Raw genomic sequence first — 27,638 nt, 5'->3', positions numbered from 1 at the left:
TCTCAAAGTGCTGGGATTACAGGTGTGAGCCACTGTGTCTGGCCAGTTGAAATACTCTTAAGAAGTAGCCCTGGGGCCAGGTGTGGTGGCTTATGCCTGTAATCCCAACACTTTGGGAGGTGGAGGCAGGCAGATCACCTGAGGTTAGGAGTTCAAGACCAGCCTGGCCAACATAGTGAAACCCTATCTCTACTAAAAATACAAAAATTAGCCAGGCATGGTGGCACACACCAGTAGTGCCAGCTACTTGGGAGGCTGAGGCAGGAGAATCGCTTGAACCCAGGAGGCAGAGGTTGTAGCGAGCCGGGATTGTGCCACTGAACTCCAGCCTAGCTGACAGAGTGAGACCCTGTCTCAAAAAAAAAAAAAAGAGAGAGAGAGAAGTAACCCTGCATCTTAAATTTTACCAAGCTCTGAAGACTTCTAAGCCCCTGAATTGAATTTTCCGTAACTTTTTCTAAAGTGGGGACAGAAGTTTATGCTTCAAAAATATATGTGGCTAGGTACAGTGGCTTATGCCTATATTCCCAGCACTTTGTGAAGCCAAGGTGGGAGGATCTCTTGAGCCTCAGAAGTTTGATACCAGACTGGGGCAACATAAGGAGACCCTGTCTATAAAAATAAAAATATACATGTATTTATTTTTTGAATGCGTTCATTTATTGTATGTGTTTAAAGGTGTGCAACATAATGTTTTGATATACCTATCAATAGTGAGGAGAAGGACACTGATAAAATAATAATATATTACTGAAGTCTAATATAGATTTGAATGATGCTGGCCTCTCATATCAGTTTGGTCTAGTGATAGACTGCATGGTATAATATAATCTTAAACTTTTTCCCCTAGGTAAGTGATGTTAATGATGATGTCAGGAGGGCAGCAGTAGAATCACTTGGGTTCATTCTATTCAGGTAATAACTTCTAACTTCTTATTCTATTTATATTCCAATTTTTGGAAATGTAGTTGTCACTACTGAAACTACCAAACATTAGTCATTAACTAAAGAAAAACTAAATACCTGAGGAATATATCTGGGTTCAGAGTGAGGACCATTTAATAGTAAGTAAGATTAGTACTGTTCGTCTGAAAAAGAACAAAATATATCATGGGATTCTGAGAACCTCTTTGAGAAGTAGTAAAATGATTTAATTATTTTTGTTCATTTTTTGGTAGCATTCTGTTTATTCATTTAACTTTTTAAATTCAAATAATACATCCAGTACTCCTCTTCATGTATATTGGTAGTTCAAATGGACATTATCTCAGATTTGTAAAGTTTTTGAAGATCTTTAATGAAAGTAAAAGGTAATAGGTTTTATTTAAATGCCAGAGTGAAATTTTTAAACATTATTTTTTACTTGTAGTCATGGAGATGTCCTTGGCAGTATGGTATACTTGTATTTAAGAAGTCACACTCTAAACTCATCTGCTTGAGTTGACTCCTGACTCAGCTTCTTACTAGCTGAATGACTTTCGGCAAATTACTCAACCTCAGTTTCTTCATCTTTAAAACGAGTATAATCATAATACCCATCTGAGAAGATGTTTTTGACAAGTGAATTAATATATCTGATGCCCTTAGAGCAATGTCTGGCACTAGTAAGCACTAAATGTGTATTAATATGGTAATCGTAGTAGTTGTAGTTGTGGAGTTGGTGGTAGTATTAATAGATGTAGTAGTAGTTCTTCCAGTAGTTCATTACTGTCTACTTAGATTCAATCTCAGTTATCGGTGTTTCTCTTAGCTAAGATACAAGCATACCTTGTTTTACTACACTTTGCTTTATTAAGCTTTGCAGATACTGCATTTGTTTAAAAATCGAAGGTTTGTGACAATCTTGCACCAAGCAAGTCTCTCAAAATCATTTTTCTAACAGTGTGTGCTCACTTCATTTCTCTGTGTCACATATTGGTAATCCTCACAATATTCTAGACTTTTTCATTATATCTGTTATGGTAATCTGTCATCAGTGATCTTTGATGTTATCATTGTAGTTGTTTTGGGACACCACAAATCACACCATATAAAACAGCGAACTCAATTGTTAAATGTATGTGTTCTGACTGCTCCACACACCTGCCATTCCCCCATCTCTCTCCCTCTCCTTGGGACTCCCTATTCCCTAAGACACAGCAATTTTGAAATTAGGCCAATTAATAACCCCAGTGGCCTCTGAGTGCTTAAGTGAAAGAAAGAGTCCTACATGTCTCACTTTAAATCAAAAACTAAAAATAATAAAGCTTAGTGAAGAAGATATGTCAAAAGCCGAGATAGGCCAAAGGTCTCTTGCATGACACAGATGGCCAAATTGTGAATGCAAAGAAAAAGTTCTTGGAGAAAATTAACAGTGCTACTCCAGTGGACACACAAATGATAAGGAAGAGAAAACACCTGTCTTTACTATTAAGTGCAAGTGGATCATCAGAAGGTCTTTACCCCATTGTCTTCACATTGGGTTGGCGGAAGAGGAGAGGTTGGTCTTGCTGTCTCCATGGTGGCAGAGGTAGAGGAGGTAGAAGGGGAGACAGGAGAGGTAGATACACTCAGTGTAATTTTTTCGTGAAAAAAAATTTGCATATTAGTGGGCCCACACAGTTCAAGCCCATGTTGTTCAAGGCTCACTACAATACAGATATTGCCTGTTAAAGCTTATTTGTCATGAAATTACACAGTAAAGAAAGGCTGGGCGCAGTGGCTCACGCCTGTAATCCCAGCACTTTGGGAGGCTGAGGCATGTGGATCACCTGACGTCAGAAGTTCAAGACCAGCCTGGCTAACATGGTGAAGCCCTGTTTCTACTAAAAATACAAAAAAATTAGCCAGGTGTGGTGGAGTGCGCCTGTAATCCCAGCAACTCGGGAGGCTGAGGCAGGAGAATTGCTTGAACCCAGGAGGCGGAGGTTGCGGTAAGCCCGGATCGCACCATTGCACTCCAGCTTCGGCAACCAGAGTGAAACTCCACCTCAAAAAAAACAAAAAAATCCAAAAAAAATAAGAAATTACACGCTAAATTCCTAAAGTGCATGTTAGATGAGTCATACCTCATGTCCTTCTAATCTTTAGAAGAGATTTTCTACCACTGGTTCCCTGGGAGTGAAGCTTTGTTATAAAAATTGTATGGAAATCCAACAGATAATTTCTTGAACATCCATTATGAACTAGATACAGGGTCTTCTCCATAATATACCAGATAGGAAGTCATCCATTTACTACAAACTGTAAAATATTTTTTTCCTATTGTGGATGGAAATGTTGAATAAAACAGAACAAAACACAGACCCATATAGCATGGTATTTGTTCTTAACACCAGTTTTCTTGAATACAACTGTTAATCAAATACTGGTCTTCACTGTGTTATCCTCTCATTTCACTAACTTTTTCGTAAAGACACTAGACGATTTTCACTAAATCCTAATGACATAATATTTACCCACATTGAGTCTGGCACCTCTAAACAGGTTATATGACTTATTGGGTGTGATTGTTTCTTATGTTACGCTTTTCATAGAAGTGTCAGGTGTTCTTTGAGGCCTCTTCTGAGATCTGACAAAACCTGTGTGTATTAAGCTATTCTGCATTTTTTCAAAAGATCTGCCACAGACTCCACATTTTTAACTTCTTGAACTCTCTCTCTTCTCTTTTAAAATATGGGAATTTAATATTTTAATATTTAATTTTCATTTATTTTATTAATGTCTTTTATAAATGAAAATTAAATTTAATTAAATTCCAATATTAAATTTTAAATATTGGAATACTTTATCATTCTTTTTGTACTTTGCCGTTTTCTGTTTTTCTTCAAAAATTTGGTCTGTAATTACATACACAAATTTGTTCTATTTCTAGGAGGTGATTCTTTTGCTTTGAGATTGGAACTCATCTAAGGCAACTAGACTCTTTATCTGTTTTGCATTTTGATCAGTCTTTCTGTCTTTCTTTCTAAAAATTATTCTCCCTGAGAGAAAAGATGGAAGCAAAATAAAATTTGGTTTGTTCTATTTCCTTCCTGTTATCTTTGGCATATCATGTAGCCAAGCTGTGACCCTAACCTTTCCCTATTCTAAGCTCTAGAGTTTAGACACGATTGAAAAATGAACAAATGGTTTGTCATGGCCATCCAGAGTGGGTTCTTTTTGTGAATTCTTATTAGAGAGCTAGATAATTTTAGTATGGAAAGGTATACCCTTAGTATCTCTTGGGTTATATAAAGCATCCTACTCACGTTTGACTTACATTGTTTTGTTTCTTTTTTTTTTTTTTTTTTTTTTTTGAGACGGAGTTTCGCTCTTGATACCCAGGCTGGAGTGCAATGGCGCGATCTCGGCTCACTGCAACCTCCGCCTCCTGGGTTCAGGCAATTCTCCTGCCTCAGCCTCCTGAGTAGCTGGGATTACAGGCACGCGCCACCGTGCCCAGCTAATTTTTTGTATTAGTAGAGACGGGGTTTCACCATGTTGACCAGGATGGTCTCGATCTCTTGACCTCGTGATCCACCCGCCTCGGCCTCCCAAAGTGCTGGGATTACAGGCTTGAGCCACCGCGCCCGGCCCATTGTTTTGTTTCTTAATTGTCAGTTGTTAATTTTTCTTATTGTCAGTGACTTTATATTTTATAACAATATAAATCAGTGGCTTAGTGTTTATATTCTGCCACATAGGAAATTGATGGGCATATAAAACTGATTTTCTTCCATTTTTAACCTGACCATGCGTTGTTCTCTAACAAAATTCACATCTGCCGTTTTATTTCCTGTAGCTCACACACATTAAGTTCCCAGTTTCAGCAGCAGATGTCTCCCATGAGCTGTTTAGGTTTTGCTGAGCTCTTTACTACATAGGATAGTCAGATCCAACTAGTGAGTTATTTATGTGTTTGCTACTTGTGACCATTCTTAGTTCTCTTTTCATAAAATGAATCTTTAAGAAGTAGGAACTGGAAAAAAATTGTCTACATTTTGTCTAAAATTTATTTTATAAGTGAAAATTAGTTGACTTGTTTAAGGAGCCGGAGTTAAAATCCTCTGTAAGTTCTCTAAGTCTTAGTTTACTGCCATTTCCCTAAAGTGAGAATTTTTTAAAGTAGAAGAAACAAATGTTCTCATTTTTTTTAAGATAAGGAAATTGAATTCCAAAATTTTTAACAAAATTTCCCACTGTCATAAAGCTAAATGATAGAACTGAGATTCTAAACAGGTCTCATGATAGACCAGTGCTTTCTCCACTATGCCTTCAGTCAGAGCACCGTCTTTCTGAGTGGCTCTGATAGAACAGCTTTATTCTCAAATTTCCTCATTAACTTTAATATTTGAAAAGTGTCTGTACTATCTCCTAAGACTAGTACATGTTTTCTGAAGTGATATCATTTACTGTCTTAGCATGCTGTCCATCTTTTTTCCCCACTTTGATTTCTCTTTTAAAATGAATTTGTGGACATTTGGTCTTGTACCGTGTTTTAAGGGTTTATTTCTTCATAATTTTTAGAAACTTCTTTTTAGGTATACTTATTAGATATGAATACTAAAAAGATGTTATTAAACACATATTTGTACTTCAGCAACTAAGATAAAATTGTCTTTGTGTAAAATTATTATGTATATAATCTCCTTTATTCGTAGGATAGTCCAGGGTGTTACAGTATTTTACTTCTTCCTTCTGATATTTGTAGATTGTCATTTGTTCATAATGCTTATAGTAAAAATAATTTGATAACTATTCTTGCTTAATTGAAATGAACATAGTACATTAATTTTTTATCTAAATAAGTGTTCTCTAGTGGAACATCTAATAAGTGATTGTCGGGCCCATTGTTAGTACTTTCGTTGGCAGATTTTATTATTATAACTCTATACAGTGCTGTTCATGGTATTGACTTCTGAAAACTCATTTGGAAGTGAGTAGAATCCGAATTATTTTAACTCGACACTGGAAAGGAGAATGAAGAAAGTCAAAAGAATTGGTCTTTATATACCTTGAAATTAAGTTGCTGTAATGAACAAATTGATAATCTGATAATGGACATTTCTTAAAATTAGTCTTAGTGGTCCCTTAGAAGTTGCTATGAGTTAGGCTGTTATAATATGAAATTAAATGTTTCACAGTGTATATATTCATATGATTTTAGATAGGGATCTTGCAAGATGAACAACAGATTCTTGGTACAGCTATTTTTTTTTTTTTTTTTTTTTTGAGACAGAGTTTTGCTCTTGTTGCCCAGGCTGGAGTGCAATGGCGTGATCTCGGCTCACCGCAACCTCCGCCTCCTGGGTTCAAGCAATTCTCCTGCCTCAGCCTCCTGAATACCTGGGACTACAGAGGCGCACCACATGCCCAGCTAATTTTTGTATTTTTAGTAGAGACGAGGTTTCACCATGTTGACCAGGATGGTCTCGATCTCTTGACCTCGTGATCCACCCGCCTCAGCCTCCCAAAGTGCTGGGATTATAGGCGTGAGCCACCACACCTGGCTGGTGCAGCTATTCTTTAGATCACACCAAGTGATACCTTGAATATAAAAATGTTACATCATCATTGATCCTTATAATTTGAAGAAACCCCCGTAGTCAGCCAATTACCACTAAATGCATGGTCATCTTTACAACATCTCCATTCACAATTCTATATCAATTTGATACATATTTTCTGTATGGTATTCTCTGTTTTTGCCCCAGTATCTTTGTGTTTTTCTCTGGTTGCTGTGACTTTTCTTCACTTTATTTTTGTATTTTCATTATTTTCTACATGTTTGTTTTCTTCTTTCCATTAATTGGCAGTAACATGGAATCGAATGAAAGGTTTTTTTTTCCAAAATTATTCTAAATAGCTATAATCTGTTTCTTTTCTTCTGAAGTAATAATATTAACTAGAGTTCTTTTGTTGCATAAGTGTATTTAACTGCTGAGATTTGCTTTCAAATGATACGTCTCTTTATTCACAAAATGAAAATACCAGTTCTGTATCTTTGTGGCTTTGTTGTACTTTTCAAAAATAGTCGATAGTGGAGTTGTGTTTCACTTTCTAGAATATTCTGGAAATAGTAGTGTGGTCTTATTAACTATAGAAAGATCTCTGAGTTAATTGTAAGCAAGAGCTAGGTGTGGTGACTCACACCTGTAATCCCAGCACTTTGGGAGGCCAAGACAGGCAGTTAGCTTGAGGCCAAGAGTTGGAGACCAGGCTGACCAACATGGCGAACCCCGTCTCTACTAAAAATACAAAAATTATCCAGGTGTGGTGACAGGTGCCTGTAATCGTAGCTACTTGGGAGGCTGAGGCATGAGAATAGCTTGAACCCAGGAGGCAGAAGTTGCAGTAAGACAAGATCATGCCACTGCACTCCAGCCTGGGTAACAGAGTGAGACTCCCATCTCAAAAAAAAAAAAAATTGTAAGCAAGGAAATTTTTCTTAAGGATTTGACACTAAATAGTTTATAGGTATTGTGGCTAATTCTGTAGGTGTGCATATGTTTAGGCACACAAATTTGGAGGCAGTACAAAGCATGTGGGAAGTTAGTTCTTTTGATCTAGATGGTTGTCTATAGGTAGAGCTTTGGCAATGTGATTGCCTGCCAACTCTGGTATACAGATTTCCTGAAACAATTATGTATGCCTTCAGATGCATAAAATACAGAATTTGGAATACCATCATAGTGATAACTGAAAACTTAATCTCATATACCTTGGGAAGACTATAAATCTTAACATATGCCAATTCCGTCATATTAGAGATCAGAACCACAAACCAAAATAGAAAATGATTTTTTTAAGGAATGTAAATTATTTTGCCTCTTATGTGAGATAACCACCCCTATACTGCTGAAAAATCTTACATTAATAATGAAATGTACCTAAACCTTTGATGGTTTAGGAATTAAATTTGTGTGATGTACTCTTCCTAGCAGATTATATATAGCCAGTAAGGAATCATAACAGATCAGGACTTACGTATTAGAGCTATATTCTAGCTAAGGATTCTGCCACTGTGAGAATATATGCCTCATTCACTTACTCTGAGATTCTTCGTAGCCAAGACATTTATTGAGGTAATTATCCTAAAATGAGTTGCCTGCAGAAAGACAGCAACAGAGTCACAGGTTGAGGCACAAGTATGGGTGAACCTGAAAAGGAATAGCTAAGGTATGAACTATCTTCACTGCAGACCCCGTAGCCTAAATTTGCACTTACAGCGGGAGCATTAAAATATATATCAAAAGTAGATTGAATTTCTTACCATTTACTTAGTGCCTACTATGTACTCATCCTCATAAGAATTGTATAAAATGTAGATAAGAATACTGGGGCTTGAAGAAATTAAGTATTTTTCCTAAATGTAATCAGCTGTCTGGTAAGTGGCACAGGTTGAACTCATTCTCAGATCTAACTATGCAAAATAAAATACTGAAAGGGTGAATAAAAAATTTTGTGCTGGAAGTTCACTTGAGTCACTGAACAAGCATAGATGGGCAGGCATGATCTTACTTACAGTTTGTATCCCTGATTAAGGTCCCATGCTTGTGCGTGTTAATTAATATCTTTAAGGAAGCTAATATGATTCAGGTACCCAAGAGCTATTTTATTTGCTTTTTCCTCCTTCTCCAGTAGATCTACCTGTGTTGAGTAGATGCCCGATATCAGCCATTTAACAGTTCCAAGTTCCTTTTATTTTGTGTGATATCCAGCTACTGTCCTCTCTATCCCTTCCATCATGACAGTTTCCTGATCAAAGGAAAATTATGACTACATTCAACTAAATCAGACTATAAATGGCAATCTTAACTCACCTCCTGATGTGATCACTGTTTTGTGCACTTATTTTTAGCTCTGTGTTCCTTTTGTTCTGTATCATGCTTTATGCTTTTAAGGCCTGGAAGGCAAGGCTAATGTTTTGTTTTATTTCATTCTTAGCACAACTTTGCATATAATTAGGAACTGAATAAATTTTAGAATGACAGTGTTTTTTTTAAAGCCTGTAATTTATTGATTTGATTTTATTTCATTTGAATACCTTAACATTTAACCAGAGTGCTGGATTGTTTTCATTTGTAGCTATACAAAATTTTTTTCCTCCTGGAATAATCTTGTCCAAATGAGGAAAACTGGATATTCTTAATACTTAACTCTTAGGTTAAAGAGATGATTTTGATATATGACATAAAATTCTTTATATAATATATTCATATTCTTGGTGCATTTACATCTCATTCATCATCTTACTCATCGTGTTTGATGACAACTGTGCCAGTTCTGCTATACATAACTAACTTGCTCTTCAGTTTTGTCACCTTCATTTTCAGTGAGGAGAAGTGTATCTAATAGTATGATTGATGAAGACTGAATGGTTGAACTTCGGAGCCTCATTGGACTCTGGTACATGGCAGGATTAATCCCATTTCGAATTCCATGTTTCTTAAAAAACTTAGAGTTCTCTGCCATTGGATTCCGGAAGTAGATTTTACCAGAGTGTTTTCTAAGAGTTTTTACTGATTTTGTGGCCCGATAATTGCAGGTGATATATCGGCCAAACGCATCCCGAAATGTCTTGTTGAAGAGGGTGTAGACCAAAGGATTCACTCCTGAGGAAACATAGCCTATCCACACAAATATCTCCAGGAGCATTTGGAGAGTAGTTTGGTTACAGGAATCACATAAAACTAAAGTTATATTTGTAATAAAGAAGGGACACCACATAAGCAAAAAGAGGAAAAACACAATCCCTAGGACTTTTGAGGCTCTCTGTTCATTGGAAATGGTCTGCACTGACTTTTTTCCAATTGTAGACGTTCTTCGCATAAGTGTTTCATCACTTGAGTTGGGCAGAGCCTTGTCCTTCCGAGAACCATCCAGCATTGCCACCTTTTCAGGTGATGAGCAAGGTGTTTCATCCCTTTGGAAAACTGTAGACACAGTCAACCATGTTAGGCGTTGAGGTGGCTTGTTTTTGACTAAGTAAGCCTTCTTCTGTAAAGCATGGATAGTGAGAAAGTAGGTGACAATCATAATTGCAAGAGGTGTAAAGAAGGCAGCCAGTGAGCCAAAGAGCATGAAATTGCCAAAACGTTCCTTTGTCAGCACACAAGTGATATTGTTTGGGTTATCCACATCAGTCTCTATCCCTTTAATAGGGACAGGAATGGCAATGCCTAAGGAAGAGGAAAACAGGATAAACTGAGTCATTTTTATGACCTGTATGTAACTCTTAGATTAGGTCCATTTAGATTCATATCCTTATAACTTTATACTTGTTAGTGCATTGTAATACCTGGGACCCACAATGTGGGATTTGTCAAAGCATTCATCAGTGAAGATTTCACAAACAGAACCTAAGCCCCCAAAAGCTGTAGTATATCCATGATATAGTGGAGAAAGTCTTCATTTATTCTACATGTCTCATAATCTATTTTTGTTTTTTAAGCTATCTCAGATTAAGAAAGAGAAATTCAGAAGAGAAACTGCTTTTTTCTTAATATCCAGTGTAGTTGATCTAGAGGGACTTCAGAGTACATTTATTCAGTATCTTTATTTTATCTTTGAGGTTACAGTTTCATTTAACAGTTTTACCTTTTGATATGTCTGAATGTCTTTTAATCCTTTCATCTAACTTAAGGAAAACTAAAGTTTATTTAAAGTACTAATTAAAAATTTGAGTGTGTGTGAATCGTGATGTAGAAGCCTGGGCACAGTGGCTCACGCCTGTAATCCCAGCACTTTGGGAGGCCAAGGAGGGTGGATCCCTTAAGGTCAGGAGTTTGAGACTAGCCTGGCCAACATGGCAAAACCCCATCTCTACTAAAAATACAACGAAAATTAGCCAGGCATGGTGGCCTATGCCTGTAGTACCAGCTCCTTGGGAAGCTAAGGTGAAAATCACTGGAACCCGGGAGGCCAAGGTTGCAGTGAGCTGAGATCACACCACTGTTCTCCACGCTTAGCAACAGCGTCAGACTGTCTCCAAAAAAAAAAAAAAAGAATTCTTCTGGAGACATAGGAAAGAAATATACGTCATGTTAATTTTCTGATCTTTAAATAGCGTGAAGTATCTAAATATAATGTTGCTTAGTGAAGTAGTTTATTAGAAAGACAAATAATACAAGGGTTAACTTGAATCTTTTTCCTTTGAAACAGCAGATAATTTTTAAATGTCTGAATTAATTGATCTTTAGAAACCTCTGGAATCCTTGTGTTGTTTTATGAATCAAAGAGCACCCCTCATCTACACACTCTTTTTATGGTAGCTAAAGAGCCATTGACAAGAATATGTTCCTCAAACCCTTCCTAACAGATGTCATTACTTTCTCTACTTTTCCTCATGTACACCACCAGAAAGAGGATTCTGTATACTTGTTCTACACCAGGGGTCATTATACTACAGTTTGACGGTCATTGGCCCACATTCTATTTTTGTAAAAGTTTTATTGGCACACTGCCGCTCCCATTTGTTAATAACGTATTGTCTGTGGCTTCTTTTGTTCTACTGCAGCAGACTGGAGAAGCTGTGACAGAAACCATGTATGCCCTGCAAGCCCAAAATATTTCCTGTCTTACACTTCACAGAAAAAGTTTGCTGACCCCTGCTTTACCCTGTTACTTTCAGATCATCATCCCACTGTTTGTTTCTCCCCAAAAACACTTGGTTTTGAAGTTCATTTTATCTACTTATACTCTCTTCTCCATCCTGCTCTTCTGTTAACCTCCACACATTTGCTCATCTTTATTAGTGGCTTCAGTACCTGCTATAGTCTTCTCTCTACTGCTCCAGTGCCAGCATCTTCCACAACTTCATCCCATTGATGACTAAGACCTTAATTTTATATTTCTTGAACTCTTTGACTCTTAATTATTACTATTATTTGCACTAAAGCCATCCACAGGTCTACTTAAAACAATCCCATATCTAAGATTATGAACTCTAATACTTCTCTTCCTTGTCCTGCTACCCTTCACTCCTAGAGAACTTCTGTTTGCTGTTATTTTTACCTCTAATTCATTCATTCATCTCAATTTTCACATTCTATTAATTTCTCCCCATCAGGGCTCTCATTACCTTCCTATCCAGCTTGCTGGTCAATAACCGTAGAAGTTTTCACTGGTACTTTTTATGCCCTTACCCTGTTATTATACTTTCTGTTGCCCAGTATTACCTAGGGTAACTGTAAATCCAAAAGAAGAGAGTGAGCTCTCTTCAGCACTGTGTAGAATTTCAAAACTGAACTTATTGTCATCTGCATTTTCATTTTTTCAAAGTCACTAATTTGTGATTGGTTCTACAAGACAAAGTGCAATGAAGTGAAGGAGCATTGATCTTGGCCTTGGTGCTGAAAAGCTGTAAGTTCTTAAGCCAACCGATTAAAACCTCTAGGTTTCTTTTTTCTTACCTATAAAAGGAAGAAGTGGATTTCTAAATCTATATATTATGAGTCTTCCTTTGATTCCTTTTTTCTCTTGCACCACTCATCACTTTGTATTAGTGTAATTTGTTTATATGTCTGCCTTTCTTGAGTGCAAAGATTCTTTTTCTTGATCATCTGTGTATTCTTGGTGCCTAGGACATTACAAACACTCAGTAAAAATTTGGTCAATTTATAAATTGATGGTATCCAGCCTTAATTTAGATACCATTTATACCAGCAGGCTGCTTACCTCATTAACTTGATCATATTTCACAGTTTGAAATATTTTAATTCTTAAGGATCCTTGTCTTTGATTTTTTTTTTCCCTTTCTCTGTCCTACTCTCCCACCCCACCCCAATATACACATACCTCACACTCTCCCTTTCCTTCTCCCTCATTGCAGTGAGCTTACCAAATGTGAGTCATTTGGCATAAATGACTTTATTATAGTTTTCCTCCTCTCCACTTCAAATTTTAATTGTCACCCATTGTGACAATTAAATGTTCCCTTTCTGGAGCTGCTTTTGGAGGACTGGTTCTACTCTGTTGGCCTCTGCCCACTAAACTATCCGTTTCTACTGTTTTCATATCTCTTCATTCTGAATAGACTTTTTATTGACCCTGCTTTCTTCCCACACCAGAGGAGTAACACAGCTTGCTTTTACCTCCAGACTTTTTCAGAGGTTCAGCCTTTATGTCATCATTTCAGGAATATGAAGGTCAATTTCATCGTTTTGCTTTCTTGCTGTTTTTGCCCCAGTGCTCCTACTCAGATTAGGGAGAAGTAATTTAAGTATTCCAGGTCTCTTAACTTTTTGCCTCTTTGAAATATTTTTAGAAGGAAGAAGTGAATCTGGTGGTCAGATTATTGTAATTTTTGCAAATCTGTTTGTTTTTCTGATACTAACGTGTAAGAGCTTTGAATGATTTATGCATACTACATGGTAAGTACAGCTTTGAGTATTATAGATGAGTACAGGGCTATAAGACTATTTAGAAGAAAAAGGATTTCTTTTTATAAATCATTTCTGAACAACAGTATACCATGTTTTGCATCTCTCTTAAAACTTCCAATTAAACATATTCAAAACACACACCGTGGCTCACGCCTATAATGCCAGCACTTTGGGAGGCTGGGGCGGCAGATCACCAGAGCTCAGGAGTTTGAGACCAGTCTGGGCAACATGGCAAAACTCCATCTCTACCAAAAATACAAAAATTAGCCAGGTATAGTGGTATGCGCCTGTAGTCCCAGCTACTTGGGAGGCTGAGGAGGGACGATCACTTGAGCCCAGGAAGTCAAGGCTGCAGTGAACCATGATTATGCCACTGCACTCTAGCCTATGTGACAAAGTGAGACCCTGTCTCCAAAAAAGGAAAAAAAAAACCACTTAAGCAGATATTTAACTGCCTTTAATCCGTACACATATGTACTGAAATGTTGGCTTCCAAGATGAATTTGTGTTCTTTGATAGCTGCCTACAAAATGTTTGAGTTGTTATTTTTGTTTTGTTTTGTTTTGGGTTTTTTTGTTAATCTTTTAAAATGTGATTTAAGGTACATTTCATTTCTTGTTTTTTTTTTTTTTTTGAGACGGAGTTTCGCTCTTGTTACCCAGGCTGGAGTGCAATGGCACAATCTCGGCTCACCGCAACCTCCACCTCCTGGGTTCAGGCAATTCTCCTGCCTCAGCCTCTTGAGTAGCTGGGATTACAGGCACGCGCCACCATGCCCAGCTAATTTTTTGTATTTTTAGTAGAGACAGGGTTTCACCATGTTGACCAGGATGGTCTTGATCTCTTGACCTCGTGATCCGCCTACCTCGGCCTCCCAAAGTGCTGGGATTACAGGCGTGAGCCACCGCGCCCTGCCCATTTCTTGTTATTTTAATGTAATTATAGGATTCCAAATACTAGCTAGACCATAATTATCTGTTGGCAAGTATGAAAACTGTTCTCAAACTTAATCTTTCTGCATACAGAAATCCAAGCAGAAAGAAATCTCAATAAACACTGTGCCGATGGTTCTTTCTGAGGACATGAGTTTTGTAACTCTTCACACTTTTTACCAGTAGTATGGTTTGGAAGCCATATGATAAATGCAGTGACATAAGGAGCTTATGTTAATACATCAGTAGGCTGCTTTGACCTCTCATTCTGAGTTTTGTTGCCTACAAGACCTGGTATTCAAGCCAAGTGGAACCAAAGACTATGTATGCCACCCACATTCTAGCATTCTCTACATACCTATTGAAATTAACCACACCACTGTAATCTTGATGAATGCAGTAGCCCGTGAGTTACATTGATTGGCCTGGATTGGCTTTTTGATGGCTATATAACGATCCACTGAAATGGCACAGAGATGCATGATGGATGCAGTTGAAAAGAGAACATCAAGAAATAACCAGGCAGGACATAGAACAAGTGGGAGGGGCCACATAGCCTCTGAAAGAAACAAAAACAAGACAAGCATTTTCTCCTATAAAATGGCAACCTTCAGTCTACAGTTTTTCAGGTGATGTATCTTTTGTCTTTTTTGTTACTCATCTGAAATTTTATAACTTAACCTCCATAAGATGATGCTTAACTTCAGATAATGGAGACAACATTAAATACAATATTTCTGTGGATGGTAACTCTTAAATACATTTTCTATTTTGTATAATTACACCCTTTTTCTAAGTCAGCAGCAGTTTAACATTTTTAGCATTTTTTTTGACCTTTTGCTCTTTTGTCCATTCCATTTGTGATCTTTTTGAAATTTATGTAGTATTGTGGCTAGAACTTAACTTTGGCATTTAAATAAAATTTATTAAGTTGCTGTTGTATAAAAAGAAAACATTTTACCATATAGAGGAAGTAGTATGACAAAAAGCATATTAGAATGAGAGTCTCTGTGGCGCCTGGGTTTTAGGCTCGCTTCTAGCAATAACTAGCAGCAAGATCCTTGTTTATAGCATACTCTAGTTTGGTGAAATGTGGAATGATTTTTTGGCAGAAATAGTTTTCGAATAAAGATTGCAAAAGGAATGGCGTCAGATTATCCTGAAGGAAAGTAGATTGTTTCCCCTTTCATACTCTGTCATTCACTCCAAAAACTGGAGATGTAATAATTAGTACAGACTTTTTGTTTAAAAAGAAAATCTCAGGGTTAGACATAGTACTTAATTTATTTAACAAACTCTTACAAAACCCTGTGTACCTCATATAGTCTTAAGCACTTTAGAAATATTAACCTTAAAAAATTCTCAGGTTTGGTTGTGATATTGAATGTTCTTCATAGTTTTCTAATAAATTTGCTTACACAGATGTTCATACATATGTGAATTTAATATGTTATACATTATACATACACCCACCACTTACATGTTTACAGTTTCAAAACAACTAAAATTTTATAATTCTCCTGAGAATATTTCCATTAGAATCAAATTTAACTCCTGTAGAGAACAAATGTCATGCATGTGAGATTATCTAAGTCTCTTTTAGGATTAGATTGTTATATGTCCACTGATAAAATATAATCTACTTTTCTTCTGGCTATTGTAAGTATATCTGACTTTGGCAGTATAAAGTGATTGTCATAACTGAAGGAAAACCAGGATAATCATCCCAGGATTGCAGAACATCAAGAGACCCTTATATTATGAACTGTTTAAATTTAAGGAGCCTGGGGGTGGAGAGAGATTAAAATCTCAGAGCAAAAAAGTACCATAATTTAAGGGCAGAGTTTTTAGATAGACTTGGCTATGTTATTTTCAAGCGTCAAGTAGGAGATTTTTTTAAAGTCAGAATTTCAGTGAAAAATATTTGGGCACTTCACAAAGTGTCCAAAAGGTATCAAGGCTGATACATCCACTTTTTGGTGTTTTGTTTCCATAGTTGGTAGGTGGCATTCTGAATAGGAATATTAAAATATTTCTGCCTAGGAACAAACTAACAAAATCAGCACAAACTTTTACTCAAAAAGAATAAATGATTGGGGCTTAGTTCCATGTTCAGCAGCTTCTTAAAAAGGGATTAAAGCATCAGGTGGAAGGGGTCATTCATACTCTTCAGTAAATTGCTGTGAAGAAACTTCACCTGCTTGTTGAATTGGGAGTAAAAGGGATAGAGGTGGTAAATTATAGATTTATTGAACTGGAAGGAACATTAGAGAGTATTGTTGATCTTGCAGATGAGTAAACTCGGGTATAATTAAGTCAATATAAGGGTAAGGAGGGGAGGCATTTATTAATCGAAATTTTAATATTATTTTAAAGTGTTCTTTAGAACTGCCACTCAGAGTTTGCTCTTAAGATTGAGAATGAGGATTGGCATTACCTGGGTACTTCTAAGATATGCAGGCTCTTGGGTCTCATCTCAGACCTACTGTATCAGACTCTGCAGTTAAACAAGGTTTTCAGGTGATTTGTATGCAAATTAACCTTTGAGAAGCAGTGCTTTGGAAGACTTTCTAGGAAGGGTTGTGTCTGAGTCTTAAAAGATGCACCTTACGTTTGCTTTTGTAGTGTTATGGGCACTCGGAATGTCTCACAGAAAGAGACTAATGGGAGGCCTCTCAGAATAAACGAAGGCAGAGAAACTGGTGTTTGGAGAAAATCTGATCAATTGGATTTTCTCACTCTTAGCTGTAGCATTCAGATTTTCTGTCATTTAGTGGAAAAGGACCTTGGACACAGGCAACTTTAAAGCAAACTAACAGAGTGAAAAGAATCATCATAGAGTTTGCAGTGGAAACTACTTAAAGTGAGGGTACATTCTAAACTAACCTAAAGTTCTAGATTTAGGTCTGTAAATAGGGTGGTAGAAAAATACTCATCTAGAGCTATAATCAGAGATACTGAGGATTTAAAAGGTGGGTAATTCTTGTGTTGTATCTTAAGGATTAAAGATTTAAAAGGCAGATGATTATTTTGTTGTATCTTAGGTTTAAAAGGCAGGTAATTATTGTGTTGTATCTTAGGTTTCCTTCCTTTAAGTCCATGCTCTCTCTGTAACATCTTAAAATGGTTTGCCAACTATTTAAACCTGTCTATTTAGCTATTCTAATTATGGATTGTACTTCTGAAGATTAAGGTTTGGAAAATTCTTGTCATAAATCTAGTAGCTATAAGCAGTAAGTCATAAGAAAACTCTTATATAGAAAGTACCTGTCTTTGGAATTTGATCATCTGATCCACATACTCCAATTGTGGGCTAAGAAGGAAAGCTTTTTTGCTGCCGATTTAAGTAAACCTATCAAGCCCTGTTAGCCTCACTTTAAACAGAAAGAATTTATAAACTCATTCCCACTTAAAATTCACTAGAATTTTCTTATTACAGTCAGTGCTTTATTGTTAACAGAAATATTGAGATGTGATAGAGAATTTTCTTTAAGAAAGAATGAGACTGAAATTAAAGATTAAGAGAGATGAATCTTTACAATTCCAAGCCTTTCTGATTTCAAGTTTCATGAACCACTGGTGGATAGTTTTTATGAAACTATCATAAAAGAAAAAAACTTCATTAAATTAATAGAAACACTGTATACAATGCAAAAAAGAAAAAGAGGCTTTTGTAAATGCCTAATAGATTTGGGTAATCTAAGAATTTATAGACATTAAAAACAGTTCTAGACACGCTTGTTTTATAAAGGTACTTTTCCTAATGTAGAGACTTTCATTCTAAAACTGTTTTAGTTAGTATTAGTTTGGTTAGCTCAAAATCAGAAAAGTTTCTTTCTATTTAGACTAACATAATTAAAAGTTAAGTTGGTATGGTGAAATACTTTATTTCAAAACTTTTATGTTTTTATTAGGAATTTTGGTTTTAAGAATTTATAATCACATTTATTTGTTATAGTGTATTCTGTCTAATGTATTTTCACAAGGACTTAAGACATTTAAAGTTTGAAATAACCAAGTGAAACAGTTACATATTTAAATAGAAAGAAGAAAGAAAGAAAAATGTATTTAAGAGTCAGTCTGAGGGAAATAAGTTACCAAGTTCTTGCACTAAATTAATTACTGTTCTTCTGGGGCTCTAAATTAGACTCATTAAAATTAAGGAAGAATAATGGCATTTCTGTGAATACCTGAAATAATTACAGACTGAATATTAAGGCAACAAAACAAGTCCTAGGTGGATCTTGGCTTATAGACAATTGTTTAATTATCTAAATATCCATATTATCCACAATATTTTATTGTTTAAAATGAAGACTACACTTTAAATATTGCCATACATAAGTGATGGTGGGAATTGTCATCCAGTTATATAAATTTTTATTTGTCTCCCAGACAAGGTTCAACAACTTCATAAGTGTGAGCCTAGGTCTAATACCTTCCACAGAAAAGAGATCTTGCGGTCATCTGAAGGATTTGTACAAGAATAGGTTGACACTCAAGTATTCTTTTCCACTTAATATGAAATATAAGTTTAACTGAAAAGAATACTGAGTTCTGCCATGTCCTTGGGAGAAAAAAATATTCTGTGTCCTCTTAACAGTTACATGGGGTTATTTAAGATATAATGTTAGTTCAGTATGCCAAATAGGACAGTTTTGGCTGATCGACTTCCTCATTGACATTTGAGAAAGCAGAGTAATAGAGGTTAAGAGTGTGAATTCTAGAATCTATCCTCCTGGGTTTAAATCATGTCTCTGCCAATTACTTTGTAATCTTGAACAGATTATTTATCACTTTGTTTCTCTGTTCTCTGTAAAATGCGGATAATAGTACCTGTTTTATAGGATTGCTTTATTAGGGTTTTTATGGATGACAATTAAATACATGTGAAGTGTTTAGAACAGTTCCTGGCAAAAAGAAAACACTCAAATGTTAATGCTTATTACTATTGTTTAACAGAAACTAGCCAACTAACAACCATGAAAACACTCCTGCATAGAAACAATAAGCCAAATCATCAGTATAAAATAATTGTGTTTGTCTTTCTGCCTGCTATAGCAAAAGTGCATGCATCTGATTCAGCTTAAAACTTCAGGCTGTACTTTCAAGGGGTGAAGGAAGATGTATGGGCTGAGAACATGTTTAACTCTATTTATCTTTGGATTAAATTTGTCATAAAAGTATGTTTTTTACTAACATTGAATTTTAACTGCTGTTTGTTTTATATATGGCACAGGAAAATAACCTGTATGTGTTGCAGTTGTGCCATGCCTGGATTTTTTGTTTGGTTTTGGTATTTTCTTGGTGGTTTTTGCTTTCTTTTAAATTAGTAAAAAAAACCTGAGGATTTTTACTAGAAACTCCATGTCTTGATAGGTAGACTTATTTTATCTGAAACCTGCTTAAAGTTGCCTTCGGGCAACTTTTTAGTTTGGAAAGTGAAGTTATACCATTTGTCCAGAAAATAATTAGCATCAATCCATAAATCTAGGACATAAAATAATTCCCTTTGGAGTATGGAAAAAGACTGTTTTTAAAGGCATTCCAAGAGGGCTGTGCCTGTAGAGTTTACAGAGGTACTCAGTTCATGAACTTAATGCAGCAGGACAAATCATAAATAGTTCTTATGTCCAAAAAAACCATAATTTTCAAATATACATTTATCTCAGAAATTCTAATGCTTCTGTCTTTATCTTCCAGAAAAGAAAGACATAGTTCAGTTCAAATTATTGTTTAAAAGTTTGTTTCGTTTTTTACTTTTTTACTACAATTGAGCATATGAGTTATCTGAGGGTTCTATGTCTAATATGATAGTGTTTTAAATGTTTTAAGCAACTTAATACTTACACAGCTTTTTCCTGGTTTTTAAAATTTCCTCTTTACAAAAAGAAGCGCCTTTAATTAATTGCTTTTTTCCCCCCATTTCAGAATTGGGTAGACTAACATTTTACTGCATATATGAATAACTGCCTTTTTTCTCTTACTGCTATACATTTGTTTCATCTCTGATTAGACTTACATCTCAACTAAATCACATTTAATTTGCATGCAGCACTCTACCAATTACTATTGGTGTTTATAAAATGCTAGGCCCTGCTTGGCAAGGTAATTGAACTCTAAGATAGTAAGTGACTTGCTTGATAAAATACAGGAGAACCAAGATTCAAACCCTGGGATGTCTTGCCCCAAACAGCAGTCTTTCAGTCATTGTATATACTCTCTATCACTTATACCACAGATACTGTTTCAACTTATATCATGAGGCTTCAATTAAAACATAAGTTCTAGCCCAGTACGGTGGCTCACACCTGTAGTCTTAACACTTTGGGAAGCCAAGGCATGTAGATCACCTGAGGTCAGGAGTTTGAGATAAGCCTGGCCAACGTAGCAAAACCCTGTCTCTACTAAAAATACAGAACTTAGCCGGGCGTGGTTGCGTATGCCTGTAGTTCAAGCTATTCAGGAGGCTAAGGCAGGAGAATCGCTTGAACTTGGAAGGCAGAGGTTGCAGTTAGCCAAGATCATGCCACTGCCCTGCAGTCTGGGCAACAGAACAAGACTCCATTTAAAAAAAAAAAAAATTATAAATAAACCAGTAATGCCCAATGGATGACCAGATGCCATATTATTTTCCCCTGTTACTTTCTGTTACTTTTTCTTTTTTTTTTTTGAGATGGAGTCTTGTTCTGTTAACCAGGCTGGAGTGCAGTGGCACGATCTCAGCTCACTGCAGCCTCTGCCTCCCAGTTCAAGTGATTCTCCTGCCTCAGCCTCCCAAGTACCTGGGGCTACAGGTGTGTGCCACCAAGCCTGGCTAATTTTTGTATTTTTAGTAAAGACAGGGTTTTGCCATGTTGGCCAGGCTGGTCTTGACTCCTGACCTCAGGTGAGCCACTGTGCCCAGCCTGGCCTCCCTTGTTACTTTTTAAATTACTTATAAAATGAAAGAAAGAAAGGTTCAGAGAAGCTCTTAAATGGTGAACATCCTGTCTTTTTTATATCAGCATTAAGATGTTGTTTTCTTGCTCAAGTATTTCTAACAGGTATCTTTAATCCTTATATTATAATCTGTTGATTTATGATCATGGATTTTTGAATTATGGACATGACAATAAAAAACTAGAACTGTAAAGATCATCAAGGCCAGTGCTCCCAGATAGGAAGAAATGGCAGAAAAAATTGACCTAGCACAACTCATTTGAAAGACAGTGTTGTGCCTGAGTTGTCATAATCTTGGCAAAATAGGAATTCAAACAGTGTATTATTAAATATTATACAGATCAGTGGTTGAATAAAATATCTCTCAGTATAAGGGCACAGGAGCCACTTTTACATTTTACTGCTCTTGTTTTTAAAATTTTGTTTTCTTAGAATACTAGCTAATATAAAGTTTTTGTGTTACTTTCATTGAATTTCCCTGAGATAGCTAAAATTATTTCTCATAGTGATAATCTTTTATCATAAAACCCAGAACACTTGTTTGTATAAACTTTAGAAGTCCTGAAGACTACCACTGCAATAAGAGTGAAATCAAGTCTAATTCTGCCTTTTAAAGTTATCAGATGTTCTTTTTTTTTTTTTTTTTTTGAGACGGAGTCTCGCTCTTGTTACCCAGGCTGGAGTGCAATGGCGCGATCTCGGCTCACCGCAACCTCCGCCTCCTGGGTTCAGGCAATTCTCCTGCCTCAGCCTCCTGAGTAGCTGGGATTACAGGCACGCGCCACCATGCCCAGCTAATTTTTTTGTATTAATAGAGACGGGGTTTCACAATGTTGACCAGGATGGTCTCGATATCTCGACCTCGTGATCCACCCGCCTCGGCCTCCCAAAGTGCTGGGATTACAGGCTTGAGCCACCGCGCCCGGCCCAGATGTTCTTATAAATGCATTAGTTTAGAAAAATCTTAGTGTTCATTGATTTGCAAAAGGTTTAAGGTTATAAAAAATATCTTAGTATTTGAAGTCAGGTTTCCATTTGTAATACATGCAGTTCCCAATTTATGAATTCATCCTTTGAAGCTTGTTAGAGAGCCACATGTGTTTTTTTCCTACTTTTTTTTCCGTGGAAATTGAATTATGCTTTAGATAAATAATGCAATAATGTATTAGATAGTGCTTCCCAGATTTGTTCATTTTTAACAAATCTACAAACCCTACTATACAACTTAATTCTGATAGTAAAAATGTTTGGGGATATAAAAGATTTTATTTTGTAATTAGAAATTAATGAACATGAGCCAGGCATGGTGGCATGTGCCTATAATCCTAGCTACTTGAGAGGCTGAGGCCAGATGATTGCTTGAACCCAGGAGTTTGAGGCCAGCCCAGGCAACATAGCGAGACCCCATCTCTATTAAAATAAATAAATAAAAATAAATTTAAAAATTAACAAACATTTGGAAGAGTGAAATATTATTAAAGTATGTATCAATTAAGACATAAATATGAAGACATTTTACATATTTTATGTTAACATATGTTGGGTTTTCTGCTAATCGTATTGCTAAGAATATCTTGGGGTACCAACATTTTAAATATACATTTAAAATTTTCAGCTGCTGGATACCCATTTTTCTATAGAATACATAAAATTATCTTTGTTATCTGTTTTGGTATTTTATTAACTCACTTTAATACTATGGAACTCTGCCTTTTAAGATTCCTTAACTATTTTTCTGATAATTTAAGTACTTACAATAGTACTTTGCCTATAATAGATGTTTGATATTTATGGGCTCAAAGATTTTAAAGCTAAAATTCACTTCTTCATAATTCTTTCAGTTTCATGTATTCAACAACATTAAATTTTATGGTAGTCTGAAATAAGCATTTTGACATTTTCTGTATGACAAGCAAAGCACAATTTGAAGAGTATGATTTTACATCTTAAGCTACTATTATGTATGTAGAGAGGAGGGCTAGAATCATATGCATGTACAATCTATCAAATATGCACATGTATTTCTACATAATACTTTCTTTTAAGCTTTATTCAGAATTAAGGTTCTTTATGTTCTCTATTATAGCAAGATTTCTTTTTTTTTTAATTTTGCCCAACTGCATCTGTCTTGATAGAGTTATATATAGTAAGATTTCTTAGTTATTCTCCATGGTTTCATGTAGCACTAGATTACTCAAGAGATTACAAATTTATAAAAGAGAGGGATATAGAAAAACTGTTAATGATTAGAAAGTCTAATTAAAGCAGCAGAACCTTACTCATTACTGCTTGTCCTGCCACATATTTTTCTTGATTTATTTTAAAGCCCAGGTAAATGTTGATTTAAAATGGAAGATTTAAACCTGTTACCATCTGATAATAATTTTAGAGCTCTTTCTGTTATTACTTATAAAATTGTAACATATGAGACCTGGGTATAATCGTTGGAATAGCAGGGATTTTTCTATCTTCTAATATGGATTCTAGTTTAATATATTTTATTTCTATAATTTAAATATTTTTATCTTCATATAAGTAAATCTAAGAAACCATATCTACCACAAATAATCATTTTTTTAGGCAGTTTATGAATGGAATATCAGTTTACATCAAGCATTGAATAAGTTAAATATCCTCTTAATGCTGATTCCAAGGGTCTAGGAGCCCTCATAATTCATCAGCAGAATTATTTGTGTTTATCCAAATTTTATAACTAGAGATGATATGCATAAATCTGAAACTACTTATATTTATTTTATTATTCTTTTTTATTATAACAAACTAGGATTTCAGTGTCAAACTATACTTTTTATTATCGCAATAACTAGGTTTTAATCCACTTACTTAGAGGTCTATCATGAACACAGATGGCCATATATAATTTAAAAAGTTAAATAGATGAGTCATCTCTTTGGACACTCTGAGCCAAACCATTTTCTTTAGCAACTAAACATAATTTTTCTTAACATGACACATAAGTAGGAATTGTGTTCAAGTTTATAATATACAAACATTAAGAGATATAACAAGAGTTTTTTAACAATTCCAATTTTAAACTGGGGCTTAGCGATTTAAATTGAGTTTAAGTGTTTTATTTAGTGATTCAAAGACTTTATCATTAACCTAGCACATATCTGTCCCAGAAGTGTCCTAGTTATTGCTTTAAGGAAAAGTTATCAATGTAGAAAGTTAAAGTATAGGCCTATTCACTATAATTTGTAGATAATACATTCAGAATCCATAAATATTACTAACTTGAATGACTTTTTAAATGATTTTATTAGATGGCTTAGGAGGGAGTAAAATTGTTTGTAAAAAAATATTTTTTATTCTTTAAAACTGATGATCAACCATAGAAAATGATGTAAAACAAGTGACTGTTTACTTGCCGTATCTTTAAATAGTCCAAGTTCATCTTTTATTTCAAGAAACATAAAGATTCAATGAGTGTCCAGTTCTCTAATAGCATATCATAGTTCTGTGGTTTGATGGCACAAACAAGTGAAATACTTACCAAACATTATTGTCAAGAGGGCAATTGGCATCACAAACAATCCAACCAGCAAATCAGCCACCGCCAAGGACATTAGAAAGTAATTAGTAGCATACTGCAGCTTTTTCTCCAGTGAAACAGCCAGAATAACAAGGGTATTTCCACCAATTGTGGGTATTATCACCATGAGTATCAGAAGAGCTGCCCAGTGCAGTTTATTTCCCTGTTCCTCAACAATCTGTTTCATTTCTTCCGGTATCGATTCTGTCTGTAATCCAGACCAGTTAGAAGAGATAAAGTGAACAAAGGTGCTCTGCAAAATGTGCTCAGGAATTGTGCTTTGAAGTTCAGACACTATATAAGAGAGAGCCATTTGCTGTTTTTCTGTGATTCAGTGTTGTTCCGAACAGTGGTCAGCATGGTCAGTAGCTAAGCTGGTCATCTGTTTTTTTTTAAAGCGTTGTACCCAGCCAAACACTCAAAACCAAAGATGACACCTTCCTTTAAAAAAAAAATTCAAGTTCTCAAAAATGAGCACATGAACACATCTGTCCATGTGTATAGGTAAGATCTCCAAGTATTTAATATTTTCTAGAGGCTTCAATTTAGGAAGGCTCTGAAAGAAACTGATAGCTATGAAAAAAATAGGAGTTTTTTTTTTAAGTTTCTCTCTTTTTCTGCCGTAGTTGTAGAGACGTGTTTGAACTTGCATGCCAGAGAGTTTCCCCTAGATACAAAATACACAGATTGCATTATTTTATTCATTTCTGAAGGTGGTAAAAACACTTGATAGCCCTTCCCTTCTTAGTAAGTCTGTTGTACATTTGTGTCAGTGCAGCCAATTCTCCAAAAATACTGTATTTCTGATGTTCCCCAGTTAATAAAACAGAAGACACATTAAATTTTTCAATGATTATAATAAAAAGGTGTTTTCTTACCCTTGAATGTCTTTTTACCTTTATTTACAGAATAGAAAAGTCGAAACATAATAGTTCAGAATAGAACTTTCTGTATGTACTGGCCACCCACCTAGAAACACTCCAAGCCCAACAAGGGTCTAAATAAATGATTTGCCAGCTAGGAATCCTTATATGTAATTGGTTTTGTCTGATCAGGTTTGTGAGTACTAATATAAATGCCATTTTAGATTTCCTTTAGTTTGAGAGAAGGAAAAAGACAGATATTACTGGGATCCAAATAATTGTTTTTAGTAATTTCATCTCTCATGGTATGTTTTTGCAACAAATGTGTTCTAAATTTAATCACTAAATTTGCCAAATTCAAACAAATTCTTTTTTTCTTTTAAGTAGTGTTTTTTTTTCTTTAACCTTCCCATTTGCCTTGAGAAGAAAGAGAAACCAAAAGGAAGATTAAACCATTTATTTATTCATCAAATGTACAAATCACATTTTTAAAAACTCCCCCTTAGCATTAGTAAATTTTTCATTTTGATTTTTAAACCACTGAATAGAAATGAAAGATTATGATACCAGAGTTCTTGAAACTTAAGCAAAAGGAAACTAAAAAACCTTTAGATTAATTCCATATGTATTTGTTAAATACTTACCTCTGGTTTTGTTGTTACCTTCCCGAGCATGTCATCTTATCCGTTCAGTAGACTTGCTTGCTGCTGTGCCTGAAGTCCTCCTCCCATTGACTTATTCTGAGCCTCCAGCACAGGCGGTTGAAAGCAGTGAAACAAATACGTTGTATAGCTGCGAGCATGCCAAGGAAGTTATTTCCTCCTTGATACATTCATTTTTAGAGAGTAGCAGCATTCATTGTGATTCATAAAACCACTGTTAAGTGTGTTAAACCAGTTCATGGCACTTATTCAAGTTATATTTTTAAGAGCTCTCTTTAATATTTAGAGGGACTGTAATAAACTCAGTCATTTTAGCTTAAGATAGTTTTGTTTGGGATTGCGCCTCAGCTGTTTTTCCCATTTAAGAAAAAATAAGATATAATCTATCTATTCTAGATGTTTCATTCTATGAAGATTCTGCTCTTTTAGCCTATAGTGATTTCTATAGTTCTAATTTGTAGCAGTGAAACAAGGTTCTTATCTAGCTTTTCTGCCTTTGCTGTGGAACACCATTAATTTGCTCTGGTTGCAACCTTATATAGAAGAGCACAGAAAGGCCTGAATTCTATGTGTATACATAGGTTTTAGCAGAAACTTTTTTACTACTTATTTTTAAACAGAAGATCTCTGGATTTAGGAGTGGTTCACGGCTTTTTTTCCCCGCAGATTTTACATTGAAGAAAATATAAGTAATGAAAATACAGTTTTGCCTTATTTCAGAAAATTGGTGTTTAGATCTTAACAGTTACACTATTTAGCCAGGCACGGTGGCTCATGCCTGTAATCCTAGCACTTTGGGAGGCCGAGGTAGGTGGATCACCTGAGGTCAGGAGTTCAAGACCAGCCTGGCCATCAAGGTGAAACCCCATCTTTTAAAAAAAAAAAAACTGTTACACTATTTAAGTTTTCTCTAAACAGTAAGAGTAGCTTAGTATTAGAACTTCAGCATTCTCAAGGTTTCCTTTTAAAAGATCATTATTTAACAGCCCAGCCCCAACACTAGTTTCTAGGTATGAGATATATTTTCTTTCCACAGTGCTTAATTATTTTTAAAATAATAATAACCTATCCTTTTAATAAAGACAGAAGTCACTTCTTTCAAACAATTTAAAATCTGGATTAAATGGCCAGGCTCAGTGGCTCACGGCCTGTAATCCCAGCACTTTGGGAGGCCAGGGCAGGTGAATCACGAGGTCAGGAGATCGAGACCACATGGTGAAACCCCATCTCTACTAAAGATTAGCTGAGACACGTGCCTTTAGTCTCAGCTACTTAGGAGGCTGAGGTAGGGGAATCACTTGAGCCCGGGAGATGGAGGTTGCAGTGAGCCGAGATCGTGC

The 27,638-nt window shown here is 35.6% G+C and overlaps 2 protein-coding genes across 4 annotated transcripts in view; one reads left to right on the top strand and one right to left on the bottom strand.

Moving 5' to 3' along the window:
• PSMD1 (proteasome 26S subunit, non-ATPase 1) overlaps positions 1–27,638 on the top strand; it is a 113,342-nt gene that overhangs the window by 35,582 nt on the left and 50,122 nt on the right. Inside the window, exon 16 of the mRNA XM_012434128.3 lies at positions 851–915. Within this exon, the coding sequence (XP_012289551.1) occupies positions 851–915 (65 nt within the window). The remainder of the gene's footprint in view (positions 1–850; positions 916–27,638) is intronic.
• On the bottom strand, positions 8,960–26,642 carry HTR2B (5-hydroxytryptamine receptor 2B). 3 transcript variants are annotated; one of them, XM_064372895.1, is made up of 4 exons: positions 26,281–26,641; positions 24,735–25,440; positions 14,637–14,837; positions 8,960–10,142 (listed from the first exon to the last, which is right to left on the bottom strand). In XM_064372895.1, exons 2-4 carry the CDS (start codon positions 25,084–25,086, stop codon positions 9,250–9,252), a joined length of 1,446 nt encoding a protein of 481 aa, XP_064228965.1. In that variant the 5' UTR covers positions 25,087–25,440; positions 26,281–26,641; the 3' UTR covers positions 8,960–9,249. The 3 variants fall into 3 exon arrangements, with proteins under 3 accessions (XP_064228965.1, XP_064228966.1, XP_012289555.1); XM_064372896.1 differs by having other exon boundaries at positions 8,966–10,142; positions 14,637–14,738; positions 26,281–26,642; XM_012434132.2 differs by lacking the exon at positions 14,637–14,837 and having other exon boundaries at positions 8,966–10,142.

Source organism: Aotus nancymaae, unplaced genomic scaffold (assembly GCF_030222135.1).
Source record: "Aotus nancymaae isolate 86718 unplaced genomic scaffold, 86718_ANA_hifiasm-v0.15.2.pri h1tg000008l, whole genome shotgun sequence".
NCBI classification, from domain to species: Eukaryota; Metazoa; Chordata; class Mammalia; order Primates; family Aotidae; genus Aotus; species Aotus nancymaae.
The sequence above is the reverse complement of the archived record's forward strand: the minus strand, read 5'-3'. Positions and strand labels throughout refer to the sequence as shown.